This window comes from Lycium ferocissimum, chromosome 6 (assembly GCF_029784015.1).
Source record: "Lycium ferocissimum isolate CSIRO_LF1 chromosome 6, AGI_CSIRO_Lferr_CH_V1, whole genome shotgun sequence".
NCBI classification, from domain to species: domain Eukaryota; kingdom Viridiplantae; phylum Streptophyta; class Magnoliopsida; order Solanales; family Solanaceae; genus Lycium; species Lycium ferocissimum.
The window spans coordinates 43,171,422-43,192,250 of record NC_081347.1 but is presented as its reverse complement, the minus strand read 5'-3'; the positions used below and the strand labels follow the sequence as shown (position 1 = coordinate 43,192,250).

The 20,829-nt window shown below is 35.2% G+C and overlaps 2 protein-coding genes across 2 annotated transcripts; one reads left to right on the top strand and one right to left on the bottom strand.

Moving 5' to 3' along the window:
* The first annotated feature begins 6,905 nt into the window (after positions 1-6,905).
* LOC132059697 (uncharacterized) lies at positions 6,906-12,395 on the top strand. The gene is made up of 2 exons (XM_059452400.1): positions 6,906-7,222; positions 11,159-12,395. Exons 1-2 carry the CDS (start codon positions 6,911-6,913, stop codon positions 12,035-12,037), a joined length of 1,191 nt encoding a protein of 396 aa, XP_059308383.1. The 5' UTR covers positions 6,906-6,910; the 3' UTR covers positions 12,038-12,395.
* A 770-nt stretch (positions 12,396-13,165) lies between these two features.
* On the bottom strand, positions 13,166-18,010 carry LOC132059696 (trihelix transcription factor ASR3-like). The gene is made up of 3 exons (XM_059452399.1): positions 17,165-18,010; positions 15,695-15,736; positions 13,166-14,166 (listed from the first exon to the last, which is right to left on the bottom strand). Exons 1-3 carry the CDS (start codon positions 17,823-17,825, stop codon positions 13,880-13,882), a joined length of 990 nt encoding a protein of 329 aa, XP_059308382.1. The 5' UTR covers positions 17,826-18,010; the 3' UTR covers positions 13,166-13,879.
* Between the last annotated feature and the right edge of the window lie 2,819 nt (positions 18,011-20,829).

Below are 20,829 nucleotides of genomic sequence, written 5' to 3'. Positions count from 1 at the left end.
CACCAGTTAAAGAGAGATTAAAGATGATTTTTCAGGCTGTTCCTGCAATCATTATTTGGGAAATATGAAAAAGAAGGAATGCTATCAAGCATGGAGGGAAAAGATCAATTGGAAGAGTCATATACCAAGTTTTGCAACTATTCAAAGACTGGTGATGATCAGAAATCCCTCAATCACACAGGTGACACACAAATGGGAAGAATTGATTACTATGTTGGAGAATGGAAGCAATAGGCTGAAAGTTAAAAAGGTTGTATGGAATCTTCCACCAGCAGGTTGGTTGTTGTGCAATACAGATGGAGCCTCTAGGGGAAATCCTGGTAGAAGTGCTTATGGTTTCTGCTTGAGGAACAATGAGGCGAACTTGGTATATGCTCAAGCCGCAGTGATAGACATTAATACAAATACAGATGTTGAGGTGATAGCAATTTTAGAGGCTATGGGGTATTGTAGGAATGAAAGATTGGATAATGTCATAATTCAGACCGACTCTGAAATGATTTATAAAATTTTAGAGAAAGGATGGAAGCCACCATGGGGAATTGTTAGTCGGATAGAAGAGATTTTGGAACTAAGAAGTACTATGACAATCTCTTTTAGTCATAGTTTGAGGGAAGGGAATAAGCTTGATGATGCTCTGGCCAACCAGGCTTTAGATGAAGCCTCTTTTCAATGTCAGGATTTTCAGGGGTTAAGATGGAAGAAGCTTAATCATCATGTTCAAATTCATATGGAGGAGAACATGGTGGTTTTTTCTAACTATGTTTACTTTTTTGCAGGTTTCTAAACTATACAAATCAGCACACATAAGGGCAGGTGGCTTAATTTCCATAGTTCGAAGGTTATTAGTTACATAAGTTATTACAACTAGAGAATTCATGAGACAACAGCAGCATAAAAACAAAAAGGGCAAAGGAAAAGAAGCAAGCATAGAAGATCAGCTTAGTCCAGATATTAGATTCAGTAACACACAGCAAATTCAGCATATGCAGAACAAATATAGTCAAATTCTCCTTCCTGATTTAGACTAAATAGATTGGATGGATGTTTTATTTGTGGTATTAGCATCGTATGGTGCTCATTCAAATAGACAAAAATGAAATCTATACAAGTCAAAATTACGAAGAGAATGAGACTTATATGTTCAACATCAGCAGTATATGTGAGGAGTAAATAGCAGCAAAGGAACAAAAGCTTTGACAGATGAAGAACTTACAAGGTTGAATAGAGATGGAAACAACACGATGAGCTCAGGAGCACCTTGATTTAGGTCAAATCGAGGATAGATCCACCACATAAAGAACAAGAACAACAAGATGAGCTCAGGGGCACCTCAATTCAGGTCAAATCGAGCACAGATCCAGCACATGAAGAACATGAACAAGGTTAATCCCTTAGATAACCCAGAAATCCAATAAGAAAACAAAAAGGGTGAGAATGATACTGTCACGACCCAATCGGAGGGCCATGACGGGCACCCGGTGCTAACCCACCCGGGCACCTCTTATCGTACATTCATATTCCCATCTAGGTGAGCCACATGGCTTACGCTTGATTTCTATACATCCATAATTTTACTCACATAGGGCAACGACACATGTATATATATATATCACTATCTTGTATATCTTCTAATATCTTATCGAAAGCGACTGATTTCTCTTGGTGTATATGTTCTACTCTATATCCCCAATTATCGGTTCTAGCTCCACATAATTTAAAGTGACTTATAGTTTCTTCTATTGTTAGATCTCCTAACTTACATCCTTTACATCTAAAAGTTATATTGTTATTTTTTCTATGACGTATTTTTGCTTCTTCTATAGCTATGTCTACTTCAAAATCTTTTTGTATTAATTCTATGTTCATACATCTATATGATTTACCAATTATAACTATACACCACAAAGAGACATAGAAGAAGAAAGTACTCTAGATGAAAATGAACCTACTGAGTCTGACTTTGTACTACTCCGTCTCTCTTATTCCATCTGTCTTCTATCTCTCTTCCTAGAGCTCCTGGTAGTTTATTAAATAATTTCCTTCCTAGTTCTTGATCAAAAGCGTTTCCATTAATTGTACAATAATAAAAATAATCATTTAAATTATTTTTTTTTAATATGAAACTAGCTGCTTATGCTTAACTGCTCTAATTTGATTAAAGCATTTCTTTGTAGTATTACTAATCCACTATTTGGATCTTCTCCTGTAATTAAAGTATGTATTTTATTGGTAAAATTGTATGGATTTGCTCCCATGGATACTAGGTATTGGAATTCCATTGGAAAATCCTCCTTATATGCTTCCCATAGAGCTTTAGCTGATTCTCCTAAAAAAAAAAAAAGTTACTGTTCATTGTACTGTTCAAAAAAAATTAAAAATTTGGGAGATAGACAGAAAATTAGTTTTAACTACATGATAAGAAGAAATATAGGAGTGAGGAAGTATCGAGTAGGATTGTTAAAAAATTATTTAAAAACAGTACTAATTTCCTGCATTGTCCTTTGAACTTTTCTTATTGAAAAATTTACTACCCCCTTTTAATATTGGTATCAGAGCGAGAAGATTTTTGGAACCTTAGACTTATCTAAAATTATATGAGAAGACCTTTTTCCGCTAGAAGAAGAAAGCAAGCACCTGGGGTGTGGTTAAAGAAGACTGCTATTAAGAACAAAGGTTAAGAGAAAGAGATGAACGGTATAACAAAATTCGTGACTAGACAAAGTCCATATTAAAAAAAAAAAGTACTGTTCATTTTTACTGTTCATTGTACTGTTCAAAAAAATTAAAAATTTGGAAGATTGACAGAAAATTAGTTATAACTACATGATAAGAAGAAATATAGGAGTGAGGAAGTACCGAGTAGGATTGTTAAAAAATTATTTAAAAACAGTACTAATTTCCTGCATTGTCCTTTGAACTTTTCTCATGTCTATATACGCAAGCCGACGAGGCTAACAAAATAATATACAAAATATGAGCTGACAAGGCTACAAGACACCTAACCATACACAACTGTCTATGAGCCTCTAAGAAGAGTAGGTAACATCATATAGGCGGGACAGGACCCCGCCATGCCCATATGCATGTACACAAAAGAATAATACCCAAACGTTGTAGCTCCGAATCAAATGGAGCTTTTCTATGCAGTCTCTGAACAAGCAGTCTATGGGTCAAGTCTATCTCCCTGTCCACCTACGGGCATGACACAGCGTCTACAAACAAAAGGACGTCAGTATGAATAATGTACTGAGTATATAAAGCATGATCAACATCATAATAGAAACAATGAAGCCATTTATACCTCTAGCGTTGCTCATCGTATTTACTTATTCCCTTTCTAATGGGAACCTTCCGTTTCATACATTTATACTTGTAATAGTATCATACCTGATCATAGAGGTTCGGTATCTTACATACCCGTCCATGATAAGGTTTGGTGTTATACGTACCTGGCCCTACCAAGGCTCAGTGTTATCTGTACCCAACTGCAGTGGCGCGCGCGCGATAGATACCATACCCGGTCATATAAGCTCGGTGTTCTTAGTAGTCATACTTTAATATATAAATACATATATACATAGAAGCACATACAGGTTCTCAACATTATCGTCGTCATCATCATTTTCATTATATCCTTCCTTAGAGAATCAACTATCATAGGATGGGACCAATGGTATCATGAGATTTATCAAGGATCATGAGCCTTAGCGATTCTAGGAATGAAGTCATTTGGAAGATGCTATAGAACTCGTATGAAGGTATTTAGCAATGGGACCATGCCTTAATGAAAGAAGGGTTAGCCTTACATACCTCGTCGTCTTCTTAACTACTTAAAGTTCACCGTTGAAGCTTGGAAAATCTACATTTAAAAGGATTCATACCTTGGTTAAGCCTTAAAGATACTCTTAAATCCAAACTAGAACAATTCATGAGTTGACGAAAATTGGGCAGCATTTCCTCTATTTCATCGACTTCCACCATATCACAAAAAAACTCCTAAATAACCATAATAACATCTACAATATCATAAGCACGTAGTCACATTCCATTAAGTCTTCCATATTCATTCTCACATTCAACTTACACTAGCAACTTCACACCAACCCTTTGCACATTTTTCATAGAACGTGTCTCATCATCATTATTACCTTCTATAGCAAGATTATATCCATATCATACTAAGAATCATAACTCAAGTTAGCTTACTACTCAAAAACATCATAAAACTATATTTAGAACTCATCTTCTACTTTCTCCTTCCACCCAAGTTGTTCAACAACTAAACATTCTTGATAATATGTAATAAGTATGAAAACTAACCTTTTATCTCATAAGAATGAGCTTTGGAGCAAGCTATCAACTTATATGAAAACCCTAGCTTCAATATCCAAAGAATTCTTGAAGTCTACTAATCCTAGCAAGACTTCTAACATATGGGTATCTTGATTCTTGCCTCTTGATATTTAATCTCCCTTGAATTTTGGCTTGGATTAGTTTATGGAGTTGAAGAGAGGGTTTTTGGAGAGCTTTTGGATATGATTTGGTAAAATAAAATGTCCAAATGAAGTGGAATGAAATATATAAAGCGTAACTTAAAATCCTGTCGGGCAATTCTGCGCCCATTTTGACGGGCCGTCAAATTTCCTACGGGCCGTCAAAATGCTCCGTAGAACTGCCCAGTCAAATATGGTTCACTGTAACTATTTTACGCTGGGTTGGTGCAATTTGACGGGCCGCAGAAATTTTTGTGGTCCGTCAAAATTCTTGCGGGCCGTCAAATGGTCCGTCAAAATTTTCTGCTCAGACAGTCTGTCTTGAAACACCCATAACTTTTTACTCTGATGTCACATTGACAAACAGTTTGTTGCGTTGGAAACTAGACTCGATGAAATTCAATTTGGATAAAAGAAACACACCAAAACTCCTCATATTCTAGGAGATATACCTCTCCCAATTTGGACCAAAATCCTATCCGAAAATTTTGCCAAGTTTTCCCAAAGTTCCGACAAACTCCATTCCTTAATTTGCTTGTCCTCAAATCCTTCCATAGCTTATTTCATGGGCTTAAACCCCCATAACCATAATATGGGAACATATAGTCTCATATATCGTAGAAGGTAACTCCAGTTTCCACGATTAGGACAACTAACACCTAACGAATCTCAACGGACGAAACAACGAGGTGTAACAGATACACTTACATCAAGTTCAACTTCAACATCAACAACACATCAATACAAGTGATGGAGGTGTGGATCAGATCAGACGTCTCCGGCAGCTTCATCATTTCCACACTGGCTTCGACCGAGAAGATGAAGAATCGAGAATATCAAGTCAACAAATGCAGACAGGGCACAACTTTTACTTTCCTAAATGTGTTTTAGGACATAAGTCAGATGGACCATTTTTGTTTTTTCGTTATTTGGGGTTGGGCCTGATTATGGGCTCAACTCATTTTGTTTTGGATTTTGCTGAATAAATAAAAAACCCAATCGGGCATAATTTAATTTAAAAAAAAAAAGATTGTTACAAGTTCTAATGGATGGGCAAAGAGTTGCCTTGTCACGAGAAAGGAGGAGGAGAAGAAAAAAGGGTAAGGAGAAGTTCTAGGAAAAAATAATTTATATTTGCAAAACTTTTAAATATTGAAACAAAACTTTTAAAAAAAAAAAACACTAGATACTTGTGTATAGGCCTAGGCAAAGAGCCGAGCCGGCTCGGGGCTCAGCTCGTTTTGGTCATGTATTGATTACTTGAAAACTAAAATTCATTCATTAATCTTAATTTAGTTAGCAAAATATCAATTTAATAATTATTATTTGTTGAAATAAATTTATAATTTTGTATTTCTTTAATTAATTTAACGTAAGTGAACTTTTTATAGACATAATTACTTAAGAATATTTTATGGGTGGTGCAAAATGTAATTAATATTTTACCAATTCCTTGAATTTAGTATTGCTTTAGTTCCTTTTTTTTTTTTTTTTTTTTTTGCATAAAAGTTTATTCTGTATTCAATTTTAAGTTAATGTCATTTAAATTTTAGTTCTTGTTTAGACTAATAATTTATATATTTCACTCACACTTGAATGCAATTACCAAATTAAACTAGTAATGCTTATATTTTTCTTAATTAACCAATCTATATATTATAATTTATGTTTTAATGGTGTAGTACTACGTAGAACGAAACATTAAAGTCTTTGAGTCGGGCTCAGCTCGAGCTCGGTTGTAATTTGACAAAGCTCGGTTGAGCTCAGCTCGGCTCGATATTATGAAAAGCTTGGTTGCGTTCGGCTCGGTTGGGCTCAGCCTGAGTTCGGCTCGCTCGGCTCGATGCACAGGCCTAGTTGTGTACATGTATTATGTACATGTATTATATGTACAAAAGAAAATCCACGCTTTTGATACACAAACACACATAAAGTAATTATTTTTCTTGAAACTGCTTTATAGCTATACATGACACTTTTAAGAAAAATAAAAAGAATTAGCCTTACTCATATATTAATTACACAAAATTTAAAAATTAGACATATGTTTACAAGTATTAATCGTGAGTGAATTAGAAGTTCGCAATACATTTGACTTTGACTAATAACAATACATTTGACTTTGACTAATAAAAAAAATATATTTTAAATATTTAAATTTTAACATTATTTTAATAACTAGGTATCGTAAAACATACGTATTTCATTAAAAAAAAATCGATAATTTTGAAGATATTGAGTAATTGTGAATAGATAAATCGGAGAGAGAAAATAATCCTGGTGATCCGCAAAGGAGTACTACAAGGATTGCAAAAGGTACAATGTAATGGAAGGCGGTGGTCGACAAGTATAAAGTAAAGTAACCTAAGTCAACTCCGAGAGGGCAAACAGACGTACAACAAGTGGAAAACCCCATGGAGGATGAGAGCTTCAAAGCACGCGTAGACAAAGTATTCGGTTCTCTGTCTTCATCATCATCATCAGCGTGGTCACTGACCGGCGATGAGGTGGAGAAGAAAGAGTGGAATCGAACCGCACTAAAGCAAGGGAAAGACGATGATGATAATAACCTCTGCTCTTCCTCATATGATGATTTATTCAAACATAAACGCAGCCGGAACATCACTCAACAAGAAGATGTCAATGATGATGATGGAAGTGAGGTTAATAATGATGTTTGGGATATCAGATCCTCTATTGGTTTAGATTCCACCCTTGATAATGAGGTATTCCCTATTCTCCGCTGTCTATTACTATCTCTTGTTTCATTTATTGCTATTTTGCTCTCATATTTTAAATGTATTCCCTATTTTTTGCGATGCATTGAACTTTTCAACAACGGCAACATATCTAGTGTAGTCTCATAGGTTGGGTCGGAGGGTGGTGTGTATGCAGCCTTACCCTACACCTACCTTGTGAAGGTAGAGGGGATGTTTCCAATAGACCCTCAGCTCAAGTAAAGCATATCAAAAACAGTACGAAAAGGAAATACAATAGTGAAGAAGCCAGGTAGAAAATAATGGAGAAAGCTACAATAATAGTACGATAACCGAAGCAAAGGAAATGACAGGTGATAATAAAATTAGAAAAATAAGATAGTAGGAGAGTAACTGATAAAGAAAACTAGACTTCCTACTACCTGCAGGTGCTTTCTTAATTTTGATTTAAACTAAATAAGTTGGTATGGAGGAGTAAAATCGTATCTATTAAAATCTGGTGTTTGTTTCGTTTGGTGTAAAAGTAGGTGATTTTTTTTAATTACAGGGAGTAGTATAGATATAACTATAAAGATTGTGTTCCTGTGATATGTTTGAATTTAGGAGGTTGCTAAGAAACTTTAAGTGTAGACTAAAGCAAGTGATATGGAGTAAAAGTTGATAAATTTACAAATTAAAATGACTTCTACAAGTAAGTAACACAAGTCATTTTAGGATCATCCGTTCCTGTAATTAGTAGGTAGATGGGGGTATTTCCTTGTCAAAAGCTTAGGCGTTCCATAAGAAGCCACAGTTACTTTTTAAAATTCGGTTATTGAATTAGAATTAGAATTGCTAAACAAGTCCTTCATAAAAAGGGAGCTAGAACTTGATAAAAGTAATTGCTTATACTCGATTCCTCATTATTTTGTGCAATTTTCCGTTTCATGCTTGTTCCCATTTAATAGCTAATAATGCATCCTTTCTCGTTCTGCTTTTGCTTCGGAGCCCAACTTGTGCCCTCGTTTCACCAATTGGATAGCTAGTATCGTGTTTCCTATATACCAACTTTCTTGGTCTGTGCATAGGCATTTTTCTAAATGGGAAGAGGGTCATATCTACACCTGAACTCTGTGAAGCTATCCAAGTTTGCCCTCCATTGATAGTTGGGGTTAGATATACCAGGGCTGTTATCAAAAGGTTTGTGCTTTTCTCCAAATGGTTGAACCGTTGAGATTAAGTAGCTTCTAACTCTAATATTTAGCACCAAGAACTGCCACGTTGCTCAAAATTAAGCCATCATTTTTTTATTTTTTATTTTTTATTTTTCCTCCTTCCTCCTCTTTGCATCAATGTCACCTCCACCACCATTCACCCTTTCTCTTCCTCCTTCCCTTCCCCTACCACTGTCACCACTTGAAATTACAGTCTAACAACCAAACAAATCACAGTAGAATAAAGATACCCGTGAACAGAATTGTACCATTAGGGGTAAAATCACCAATATCTAAAGAACAAATTGCAGAAGAATCAGGCGAGGTGAATCTTCTTCATGGCACAACCCAGAAAATGATGTTGTACTTTGCCATCCAATTCAACGAACTAAAAAGCTCATGCTTTTAGCTTCTTCAGCCATTACCCAATACACCCTTTTAGCTATCTCTCAAATATACGTACAGCTTATCACTTCTCACAAACCCCCCCACTCTAAATTAGCTAACTTCAAGTACTATTTTTCTAAGTTACACGGACTCGCCATTTTGGGTGCCGTCCCCGTCCCGGATACGGACGGGTGCGGGTGCCGGAACGGCAAACTCCGGATACGGTCAATCACATACGGATACTTTGACCGGAGTCCGTCAACACATTTGGGGGAAAAATTTGAGATTTTGATTTCTCAAAATTAAAAATAAAACAGATTTAAGATAAGAAAAATGACATACCTTCAATATTATAGTACTTTTATCTCATATTTGTTGCTTCATGTTTCGAATAAACCAAGAATACAAGGTTGTGTTGAGTTTCGGATGGCAGAGAAGCAGTGATATAGATGGAGGGTTTATTTTCGACCTTGAATGGCTTTGTCTTTCTATCTTGAGGAAAGAATGAAAGACTATGAATGAGACGACCTAGAGGCTTGAAAATTTTGCTCTGTAAAAGCTTTGCTCTGCAAAACGCTAAAAAGAAAATTTGGGTAAATATGAAGAAGACGACGCTGGAGGAGACAGTCGTGTACAAGTTGAATTATAGTCGTGTACAAGTTCATTTAGGACTATTAAAAGTCTTAATTGTATTAATTAAAGTACAAATATGACCCCTTTATTCTTTATATGTGCTATTTTTATCCCCTTTATTTTTCATTATATGCTACTTGTGACACAAAATTAAAAGGCACCTAATTATGCTATTATAAATATTTCTTTCTTATACAATATAGGGATAATTTTTAAATTAATTATTAGCATGAATTTTTTTTGATAATTAATTTATATTTTTAATAGCACAAAAGCACGGACATATTTACTGGTTGAACATAATAAAATTGACCCCTTTGTACAACAGATTATTCTTGGAACATATTTTTTCATATGCCTTTTAAATTATTAATTATTGTAACTTATAGTATTTTTTACATAAATTCAAGTATGTAATTTGATAATGATTTGAAAATAACTTAGAAAAATGACAAAGAAGAATGATCGAGCTTTTTTAGATAACTATATCAAGAATGAGAGAATTTAAGAGCACTTAATTTATATTAATTAAAATTAATTAATAGTTAAGGTTATATACTCACATTAATTAACTAGACTTGTTGGGGATCTCATTTTGTTAGACCGTTTGATTCTTTCTATCAGTACAGGCTCTGAACTATCGAGATACTTGAAATATAATTAATAATAGTTAAGGTTATCGAAATATTTGAAATGTAACTGTATGTCTGATAGGAACTAAATGAAAGATTGAATTCTACAATATACGTTACCCATCTTGGAGAATGAAAGATTGAATTCTACAATATACATGTAAGTTTTTCATAAGAATATCTCTCAAAATTTGTAATATCTTTATAGCTCTGTTTTTTATATAATTTTGAATTTTCTTAGCCGAATCCCCGCACCCGTATCCATAATTGAATACGCACCCCCGAATCTTAAATTTAGATTTTGCCGAATCCGACACTCGAATCCGGACCCGTATCGGATGCCCGCACCCGAGTCCGTGTAACTTAGCTATTTTTCTGCGAAGTAAATTTTCTTGAAGATACTCCTATTGTTTTGTGAGTGTAGACATTGGTGCGCACGGTGGTTCCTGTTGGGTGAGGTTGTGGAGGTCATTTTTCTTGGTGGGTGGGTAAGTGGGGCTTTTGTTGTGAAATTATTTTCATACAAGTCTAGATAGTCTCATGTAGAGAGAAATTGAGGTGTTTTGAAATCCATGTTTCCGTCAGGGTTACTGATTGGATGGGTTCGGGTTTCAATGTTCTTTTGAAGTTGGAAACAGTGTCAAATGCAAACTGTGACTTACTGTTTGCATAAAGTGGCAATGGTTGTGGGTAGAGATGGGGAAGCGTGAAGATTGGCGGAGATGTTGGGCGGGAGAGAGGAGGAAGGAGAAAAAGAAACAAAATGATGGCTTAATTTCGAGCCATGTGGACATTTCTATTGCTAAACATTAGGGTCAGGGACAAATTAATCTCAAAGCTTCTGCTCTTTGGGAATAAGGGAAAATCTAGCTCATTTTGGTAATGACGAAGACATATTTGACCGCAACTATTAACGGAGGCTAAATCTGGACCATTTCTCATAGTTTAAGGGTAAATTTGACCCATTTCCCTTACTAAATTGTAATTAAAGGCATGATACTATGTGTCTTTGCATGCCAGAAAACAGTGCAACTGCTATGATGCTATTCTTGTCGTTCTTTTTGTTTGAGACTTATGACCCTTCTTGATTGCTTCTGCAGGAGGAGGAAGATGAATATGATAGAGTGGCTGAGGGCAGAGTGGATGCTGGTGATCGCTTGTACATGAAGAATATTATTAATCCGGAAAAATCTTCTGATTCTTCTGGACATAACATCCATAGAGATGCACGTGCAAATCATATGGCTGCACAAGTTAGGCTGAAGGAAGATGCGGATGCAGCTGAGAAATGTGAAACTCATTTTGACGGTATCACTCTAAGCGGTGAGCAGCATTCAGCTAAACCACTTCAGGATCACTGTAAAGTGAAGCCAATCTTGAAAAGAACAAAGAAGTCAGAGAATGGTGTGCTCAAGTCTTCGAAACGGGTCAGGTTTGATCCTGACTGTAAAGATGAACCTGAAGGGCCATCAGAACCAGAAGTTTCTTGGGCAGCTCCTGCATCAGCAAACTCTAGTTTTGAAGACGACGAATCCATTATCAGTAGGCGAAAGGTTCCTGATCATGTTCTCAACCCTTCAAAGTATACTTGCTATAGTTTGGATTCAACTAGCGAGCTTGATGACGAGTCAAATAGTCAAGCTTGCAGATACACTCTCGAGGAGGTTGAGAAGTCGAAGCATGATCAATTGGCACAAGAAACTATGGACGTGTCAGGTACTAATCCTAGATCAGTAGTCTTTGTACCTAGGCAGAAGAACACGGATGCAACTCTGTCAAAGGGAATGATTGAAGATGCCTGTAATGAATCCTTGCACCCAAAGGGTGTCCCTGTTTGCGTTGCAGCTGAAGAGGCTCAACAGACTGAAGATCCAATGGAAGAAGATATGGAAACACGTGTGGCTGAGAATAACATTGTGTCCCAGAAACCTGAACGGCGCTACCGAAGCAAGGGAGGGATGGAGGACTCTGTCACTTGATCTTATGTTTACTTGAGGCTATTAGCTGTGTTATATTGTTCATGCTGAAGAAATGTTACTTCCAAGTTCTCGGCTTAGCTTAGACCTCCATCCCTAACCCTCCAACCCCATCCACACGGAGCATAAAGGCATCGTACTGTGCTTTTGCATATCTGTTTTTAAGGGCGTTAAACGATTCGTGATGGATTTTTACTTATTATTAGTAGAGGGATTCATGATGATTGTTAATATTTCTGTCGTGTTATCATGTCGATGGTATCTGTATGCAAATTACCCTTGCTGGTTGGGTACTCCTTGAACAATTTTCACTTAATTCATTATGTCTTAATATTAGTAGGTAGACGTGAAGCTTTCTTCGTCTTTGGGTTGCATTAACTCCTGAGAAAGGTCTAATTGTTTTCTGGATAGAATGATTGATGAAACAACTTAACCTTTCTGAGCAAACTTATTTTTTCCTAGGCAATGAGAGTATAGCTTGCGGTTTCGAGGGTTTTAAGTAGTTAATATGTAATGGGTATTTGAGATCACTCGCAGGATTTTTTTCAATATTTGAATTGGAAATGTCTGATTGAAACACTTTATCATGTGTCCAGGTGCTCAATTGGTTGTAGCTCGTGACAAAATTTGATGGCAAATTTGAGGGGCTATGGATGTATGAAACCAGTATTTTGTGTCGAATTCAATGTGTAAATAACCATCCACGAGTTAATATTAATTAATAGTATAGATGATAAGGATGCCGTCTATATTTTTATTTTAGTTAAGAAATCTCATAGTTTAATATTGTTCTTGTATTGATCATAAAAGTTACAAAAGGTCTATAAATAACGTTCAGCTTGACACAGGTGTGCGATGTCCATTTATTCGTTTAGTCATAGTTTAATTTTAAATCCTCTTAAACCTGTTCATTAGTTTTTTTGAAATAAATAATTATTGCTACTCATGGAGCATTTTGCTTTGATTTAAATAGCACTAAATATACTAAAATTAAATAACGTAAAGCATAGAGGCCAAGGATATTATTGAAAAAGACTATTCAATTTTAAAAACATACCTTTAAAATTAGATGCCAGATACCGAAATTTAATATGATTAAAAGAAATCCTGACAATAAATGCAAATGAAAAGTGAAAACTACTATTGCTCACAATAGAATTGAGATATTATGATTTGTATACAATTTGTCTGCAAACCGAGCAATCCCTAGTAGTCTAGTACTCAGATAAAATTTAAGCTCATAAACAAGAGGAGCCCGCTAATTGTGACAAAACAAGAGATGATAATTTACTTGTATAAGAAAAAACAAAAATACACCAGCCTCTCCAATGCCTGTATTATTTCTGTACATCTGTGCCAAGACTTAGGTCCCGTTTGGCCATAAGTTCTTTTCACTTTTTTTTTTTTTTTTTTTTTTTTCAAATGTACTTGGAAAACATTCTTTGGTGATAAAAAATGACTTGTTTTTGGCCAGTTTCTGAAGACGATTTTTTCAAGTTTCAAAAAGTGGTTTAGACTAATTTTTAAATTTTTGCAGTTTTCTACTCACAAAACCTCAACTTCTCTGCAAGTAAAATGCACACCCAAACACAATTTCAACTTCTAAAAACAAATTTTCATCTCATTTTTGAAAACTTTTTTTTTCCTCAAGTTTCAGCCAAATCTACGTCCAAATCAACGCTAAGCCTTGAAAAGCACAAAAGCTGAGAAGAACATCTTATCTCCAACTAAGTACTAGCTAACCAACCAAATTTGACTCGCCAAAATCCTTCAGCCTTGTGTATATTCATGAAGATGTGACAGGCAACATTTTATGTACACTCCCAGTAGGTAATTGACTGGGCTCTATAACTTATCTGCAATTCTTCCCAAAGCATCTGCAAGCTTGTTAAGTACCGCTACTAAGCTATCAACATGGTCCTTTCTTTGCTCCCTATCCTGTTGAAAATGCATATTCTGAGCTTCAAGTTGGGAGCTCACCATTTTGCCATTCCTCTCCAATGCTCTGACTAAGTGATGCTGCACATTACTTGCTTCTTCATCTGTATCTGATTCATCTCGCTTCCTTTTTCTTCCTTCCTGACCGCTTCCTATATCAGGTTCTGTGGTAGGTTGTTTCTGATGGCTTGTACCTGCTGAAAACAAATAGTCCACTTCAGAAAGGCCGGCAACATCACTGCATGCCAATTTGTTCTATCGGTTGTTTCTTTCCATGTGAAGTGTTACCTTGAAAAATGTTTTCCAGGAATATACATGGTTTCTTACTTATTTTCTTGTGCTCGTTACGTAAGCAAAGAATATTATCCTAAAAGTGGGGGTGGTGGAGATGGAGGCTAGGGGGTTGGGTTTGGGGAGGGGGGGGGGGGGGGAAGATGAGGTGTATTGGAGGGGACACAATCAATATAGTTTGCCACTTGTGGAACTTGTTTTCCCTACCTCTACTAGGGAAATCGTTTTCCTCATTTTTAAGGAACTTGATTTCCTACAGAAAATGCTTTCAAAATTTTTTGACCATACCGAGCACACCCTTAGTCTTGCAAGGAAGTATTGCTCCTCTATTTCTTGTTTAATGGTGAGAGGGCGAGGGGAATATTGTTTACTAGAAATGCAAAAGTTCAAGAAGAATGTGAATTACCAGTCTAGGAAAAGTTAGAATGACATTTTGACATACTACCTGATATCTACAGATTCATTTAATGTTAGTTTATTTAATTCAAAAGCTGTATTTTCATTTGTTTGGGCTTTAAATGACAGTTTAATGCATAAAGCACACTCACCTCGGCGTTGAAAACACAATAGTGAACAGAGGATTGACCTTTGGCACAGAGACGCCAACATGAAGCTATATAGACAGTTCTAAATTTTACCAAAACTAATTTGCACAAACCATATTTGTTACAAATGTGTACTATGAAAACAACAATTTCCATGGGACTTCCAGCAGACATGAGAAAACCAAAGGACTACTTGAATATGGTCTAAACAGAAAAGGACCTTGACAGTCATCTGAGTTTTTAGAAATGTAGGTCTAAACTCTAAAGTTCTTGAATATGACTTATCACGATACCAAATCACCCAGCAATGTGTTAAAAGAGAGAAAAAGCTCAAAATAATCCCTTATCTTTTACTTCAGACTCATAAAGTCATCCCCTTTCTTTCACACGGAGCACTAATACTCCCTCCATGGTTGAAATATTATTAATGCATGAAAGAAGATGGATGTCTTTGAGTCTAAAGCCAAAGAAAGGGATTGTTTTGGGGCTTTTCTCTGTTAAAAGACATCTTGCTTTCAATTATTGTGCTTACAAGGGTACCAACTAATTTGTAGAACTTAAACTTGTAAAAAAAATATTCAAATATTCCAAATACTCTTGTTTTTCCCTTCAAATACCAACCGTCCAAACTCCTACAATTATTGTCTTCTATATATCCAACTGTCACATATTTCGCTTTTGTCAAGAGTTAGACTTCATAAAAACTGCAGTAGCACCACAACTTACACAATCAGATGAATATATGTTTTCTTTCAGTTTATGTAATCTGCCAAATATCTCAGTTGAAACCCAAATAACTATACACATATTAATAGGGAGAAAAAGAGAAATAACTAAATGAAAGGAAGCTTTCAATGTGTGCAGATTTAACATTATACAGAAGTACCTTGTGTAGGAGACACTTGAGAGAGTGGTTGATGCTGTTGCTCTGCAATCCAAAATCAAGATAATAAGTTCAAAACAACTTCAAGAAGATGATCGAATTCCAGACCAAAATACTAAAGGGCTTTTCTCATTTTTGGCCCGTTGGCCGAAATCAATTATGGGCGCTAGCCAAAATATACAAAACCTATACACTGATTATGTGGATTATATGTATATTCATTCCTAATATACAAAACCCATACATTTGCTGCTGGCTAATATTCTTTTGAACGGTCCAAAATTTTAATTATCCCAATACTCTAAAACTAAGTGCCTACTGGAGGAAAGGAAATGGGAACACAAAGAAGAGGGGAAAAACCACATAATTGATAGAAAAGACAGGAATAAAACCAAATAATAAGTTCAAGACAATTTAGAAAACAAAATAATAAGTTAAAGACAATTAAGAAAACCAAATAATTGATTAAACAAGAGAGAAAGCTAAATAATAAGTTCAAAACAATTTGAATTCCACCGGAGGAGGAAGAAATAAGAAAAATATATACTCATCTCCGGAGGAAAAAAATGCTTTAAACTTGAAAATAACACTTATTACAGGTATATCTCCATTGTAGTGCAATTCTATTATTTTGAGAACCCAAGTACACAAATGTTTAAAAACGAGATATCTCATAAAAAATAATTTCATTTCCACCAAGAATCTAACCGTGACAAAGTAAATATGCTAGTATTTCAAAAGTAAATATCTTTCCCCCTCTTATAAAGTAACCTAATTGTTTGTTTGTGAAACTATTACTAATACAAAATACAAAAATGTTGAGACATGAGTTCCAGGTCGTGTGGTTTCTCACATATGGAAAAATAATACAACATTTTGTACTGCATTATTAATTTAATCACTCTATAACTAAATACAATATTTGATTTATGCTATAAAACTCTGCCCAAGTTATGCAGTGTTGGTTGATAAATATACTTTTTAAGTAGGTAATTCCTGCATAATAGGCCGTGTATTACAACTAGAACAACAACATACCGAGTGTAATTTCACAAGTATAATAAACCATGTATTATTCCAACAAATGTATGTTTGGATAATTGTTACATACGTGATAACGTATCGTATTGTACTGTAATGTCTTTGTTTTGATGAATACAACGTTTGGATAGATTATATTGTTGCCCCCTTATTACATAATGACACACATCAACAATTTGCAAATTAAAAGTAGGGTACCGGAAGTTATTATAAAAAAGATAGGATAAAAAATAAATAAAATAATTAATTTCAGCATTTAATGTGGGTTGAGGCATCTGATAAATAATAATCAAAAGAAAATAAGGTAACGATGCGACCACATCAAACGAAAATGGGAGGTTTGCTGTTACATAACGATAAATATAGAAATACGATATAATAAAAATTTAAATAACAAACATTATATTAAAAGTAACGAATATTAAATTGTACCTGAAATTGGAGTTGGAGCAGGAATACATGTGACTGGAACCTCATTGATTGGAGGCAAATCTTTACTGGGAGTAGCGCCTGTTTCCTCCTGAACCGGCGGTTCAAAATCTGAAAATAACCCATCATCCCCGCTTCTTTTCTCACTATCAAACAATACTTCTACTGACTCCGGTTCTTCACTACCTACCGGTCCACCCAAACCCAAAACCAATCCTTCATCATCATCCCCATTTCCATTTCCCTTATCAAGAATATCATACACTTCTCTATCAAAAAACCCAGGCAATTTCTTCTCTCTTCTCAAATCATTCCTCATCACCCAAAACGACTCCGTTTCTTCTTTTATCCCACTCTCCCACTCTTTTATCTTCTTATAATCACCTGCTAAGTTACTCCATCTCTTTCTGCATTGAACCGGTCCCCGGTTCACCCCATGTCTCTTACAGTACGATGAAACTGATGCCCATTTCGGTTCAACTTGAACCGAACCGAATTCTAAACCCCCGGTTCGCCCACGTCGGATCCGGTTTTCAGCTACTCTTTTGCCTTGTATCAGTACCAGGATTTCTTGTCGCGTCCAACGTGGCAGCCGAGGAACTTTGTTCGTATCATCGGTGCCGTTGACTGTTGACGGAATTAGGGTCAATTTCTCAAGCTTCATCAGAAGAGTAGTGATGCCACGTCAGCTAACGGAACGGAATTATTATTGTAACGGCGTTTTGAGGAGGAAGAAAGAGGGAGAGTGTTTTAATGGTAGTAATATTCATCTAATGGACCATATGCCCTATAAGAACAAGCCTTTTGGGTATTAATTCTTCTAATCTTTGTGAAATGAATGACAATTATCTAATTTCTAAAATTAGATTACTTACTTTATTTGATTATTTCAACTTTCAATGGGGTCATTTGCACTTTTGTCCTTATTTTGTGCTGGTCTTTAATTTATGCCTCATAATTATTAAAAAAAAAATCAAATGATATAAATTTATATTTTCACATCATAATAATTCATAAATTATGTCTTTTTTAAAGAATTTATGTCTCACCAAACATAAATTAGGGTGCTATTAATCCATTTTAAGGGCAAAAATTAAAAAAACAGCTCATTTTAAGAGAAAAACGTGCAATTTTATGGTTTGAATGGGGAATGGTTAGGCTAAAAGGATAAGGGCAAAGGGAAGCCTATTTTAAGGACTCATTAGTTTAAACAAAGACGAAACCATCAGTTTCTACTGTAAATTTGAAAGAGGTCACTATCCTTTGAGTGGAAATCCGCGTTTTAGTTTGGCAAGTTTTCCTTGGATTAGTGTTGTGGCATTAATATTTGAGGATTCCCATTAATCCTTTCTAACTTTTCTACCTAACCCTTGGGGCATCTTTGCAGCACAGTCAAGGGATCCACAGTCAAGATGGTGGAGTGCTCGCGTTTTCAGAGCCCGTTTGGATTGATTTATTTTAATTGCTTTTAAGTCATTTTGTAGTGTTTGGGTAAACTGAAAAAGTATTTTTTAACATTTTTTTAAGCTAAAATGACAAAAATAAGCCATAAGTCAAAAGTTACAATTTCTAACTTATGGCTTATCCTTAAAAGTCACTTAAAATAAGCCCATCCAAACGGGCTCTAGTGTTTAAATCAAATTAACAATAATATTATGCCACGTAGCTCAATATACAATATTATTACTTCTGGGGAAAGAATTATACATAATGTATCAACCTTATATAAAAGGTGTTTATCCTAGTAGACATAGAGCGTAATTTTCTTATAATTAAGCTAATATAATTTGGTATAAATTCGAGTTTTTAGCTGGTCAAGATACCCTCATAGTCCTACAATCTCTCTCTTCCCTTCTTACTTGTAAAATATGCAGAGTTTTGACTAGTATTTTCATATTGTGCTGTTGAATATTGGATGGAAGAAAGTGAAAAGTGTGACACTTAGTGGTTAAGGGCTGAATTTAAATAAAAGGAGTCAATTAGATGGATAAGGGCATCCACCTTATCTTAACAATGAAATAAAGTTTTTCCACCTTTCCCTTTGTTCTCCCTCCACCTCTCAATTCCCTAATCCATAATTAAGTAGTAGAATAAGTATTAATTATTAAAGTTAAGGTGTAGGAGTTAGAAAATGAGTGGGTTGTCCCTCCCTCCACAAAAGGGCTATCTTTCTCCGAGTGGTCAATAGTGGGGGTGGCTCGATCACTATGTGTAGAGTCACCTCTACCTTTTCTTTTCTTGGGGTTGCCCTCAATCTTAATCATAATTATGCTATTTAATAATATGCCTAAGCTAAAATGGAACCTTCTCAAAGATGGATTGGATTCACGTGCCTTGGAATTTTTTTTTTTTCATCCGAAGAAGTAGTTTGAGAGTGTTTGCAAAGGGGAAAAAAAAATGTTTTCTGCTCAAAACACGCACAAAATTTCAAAAAGAAAATTTTGTAATTACAACTTTCCAAACACAGTTTTGCACAAACCTTTTTTGCAAAAAAAAAAAAAAAAAAAAAAAAAAAAAGATTACTTTTAGAAAACTTTTCCCAGATCCTTCATTTGAGTTTTCTTTTGTTCCCATATGATTCCTAGAAAGATACTTCAACACAAAACATGATAATTTAATTTTATTAATTATTCTCAAATAATTGCAAGTCAATCCAAAACACTTGTTATTTTGTTTTTCGAGATACAAACTAAGTATGTTTGATTTAATTTTTAAATATTCTTTTATCCATTTTGCAGCGAAGGAAAAACATGGAGATTTATGCGGTATTAACTATACTTTCGTTTAGGATCGATTATGTGTTACCATCACCAATTGCCTTAGCGATTTCTTACGGATCACTTGTGGAGTCTTATAATTTCTTTACATTAACTTCACTCTAATATAAGTGAATTGCAACTCAAATATGGTTGTAGAGTGACCTCAAGTCATTCTCTTTTGAAGGATTACACATAGCACATTAATCTAAACTAATTAGATAGCGCGTAATCGTAAAATAAAAACTTACTGGTTCTTCATGCAGCGAAAGCAGAAAACTTGGACGAACCGCCGCTGGTAGTACTAGTTCTATTTCTGATATTAAATCGATCTTCAATTTCATGATATATCATCTTTTAAACTTATATCAAAACCCCCAATATTTTCAACACAAATCCGCTAAATAGAGGTTAAAATTAATAGGTAATCACGCTAAATACTCAAAACTAAGTTAAAATCACTTAACCAATAATTCAAGATGAAATTTCCTCTTCGAATCGACTTAAAACGAGTCCCTGGTTCCCAATATCAGTTTAGAAAAATGAACCTCAAATATGAAATTTAAACACTGCCATGTCACTTACCCTTCGCGACCGTGATGGGGAACCTCGCGATTCCGAAGAATAATCTAGCGAAGTCCCCAAGCGCTCACGATTATTCCCACACGAGTGAAACCCATTGCCACCTAAGCCTCTATGAAGACGGTACTAAGTATCGCTATCGCGAACGCATCTACTGGATCAGGAAAAAAACTGGTGCAACCAAGTCTTAGTTTTAGCCCTGAAACTCACCGAACTCTTCGAGTTATACTCCAACCATTCGTACAAATCCAAAATTATCAAATGAAACTATAGGAACCTTCAGATCTCAAATCCGAACCTGCTTAATCAAATATTTGACTTGGTCAATCC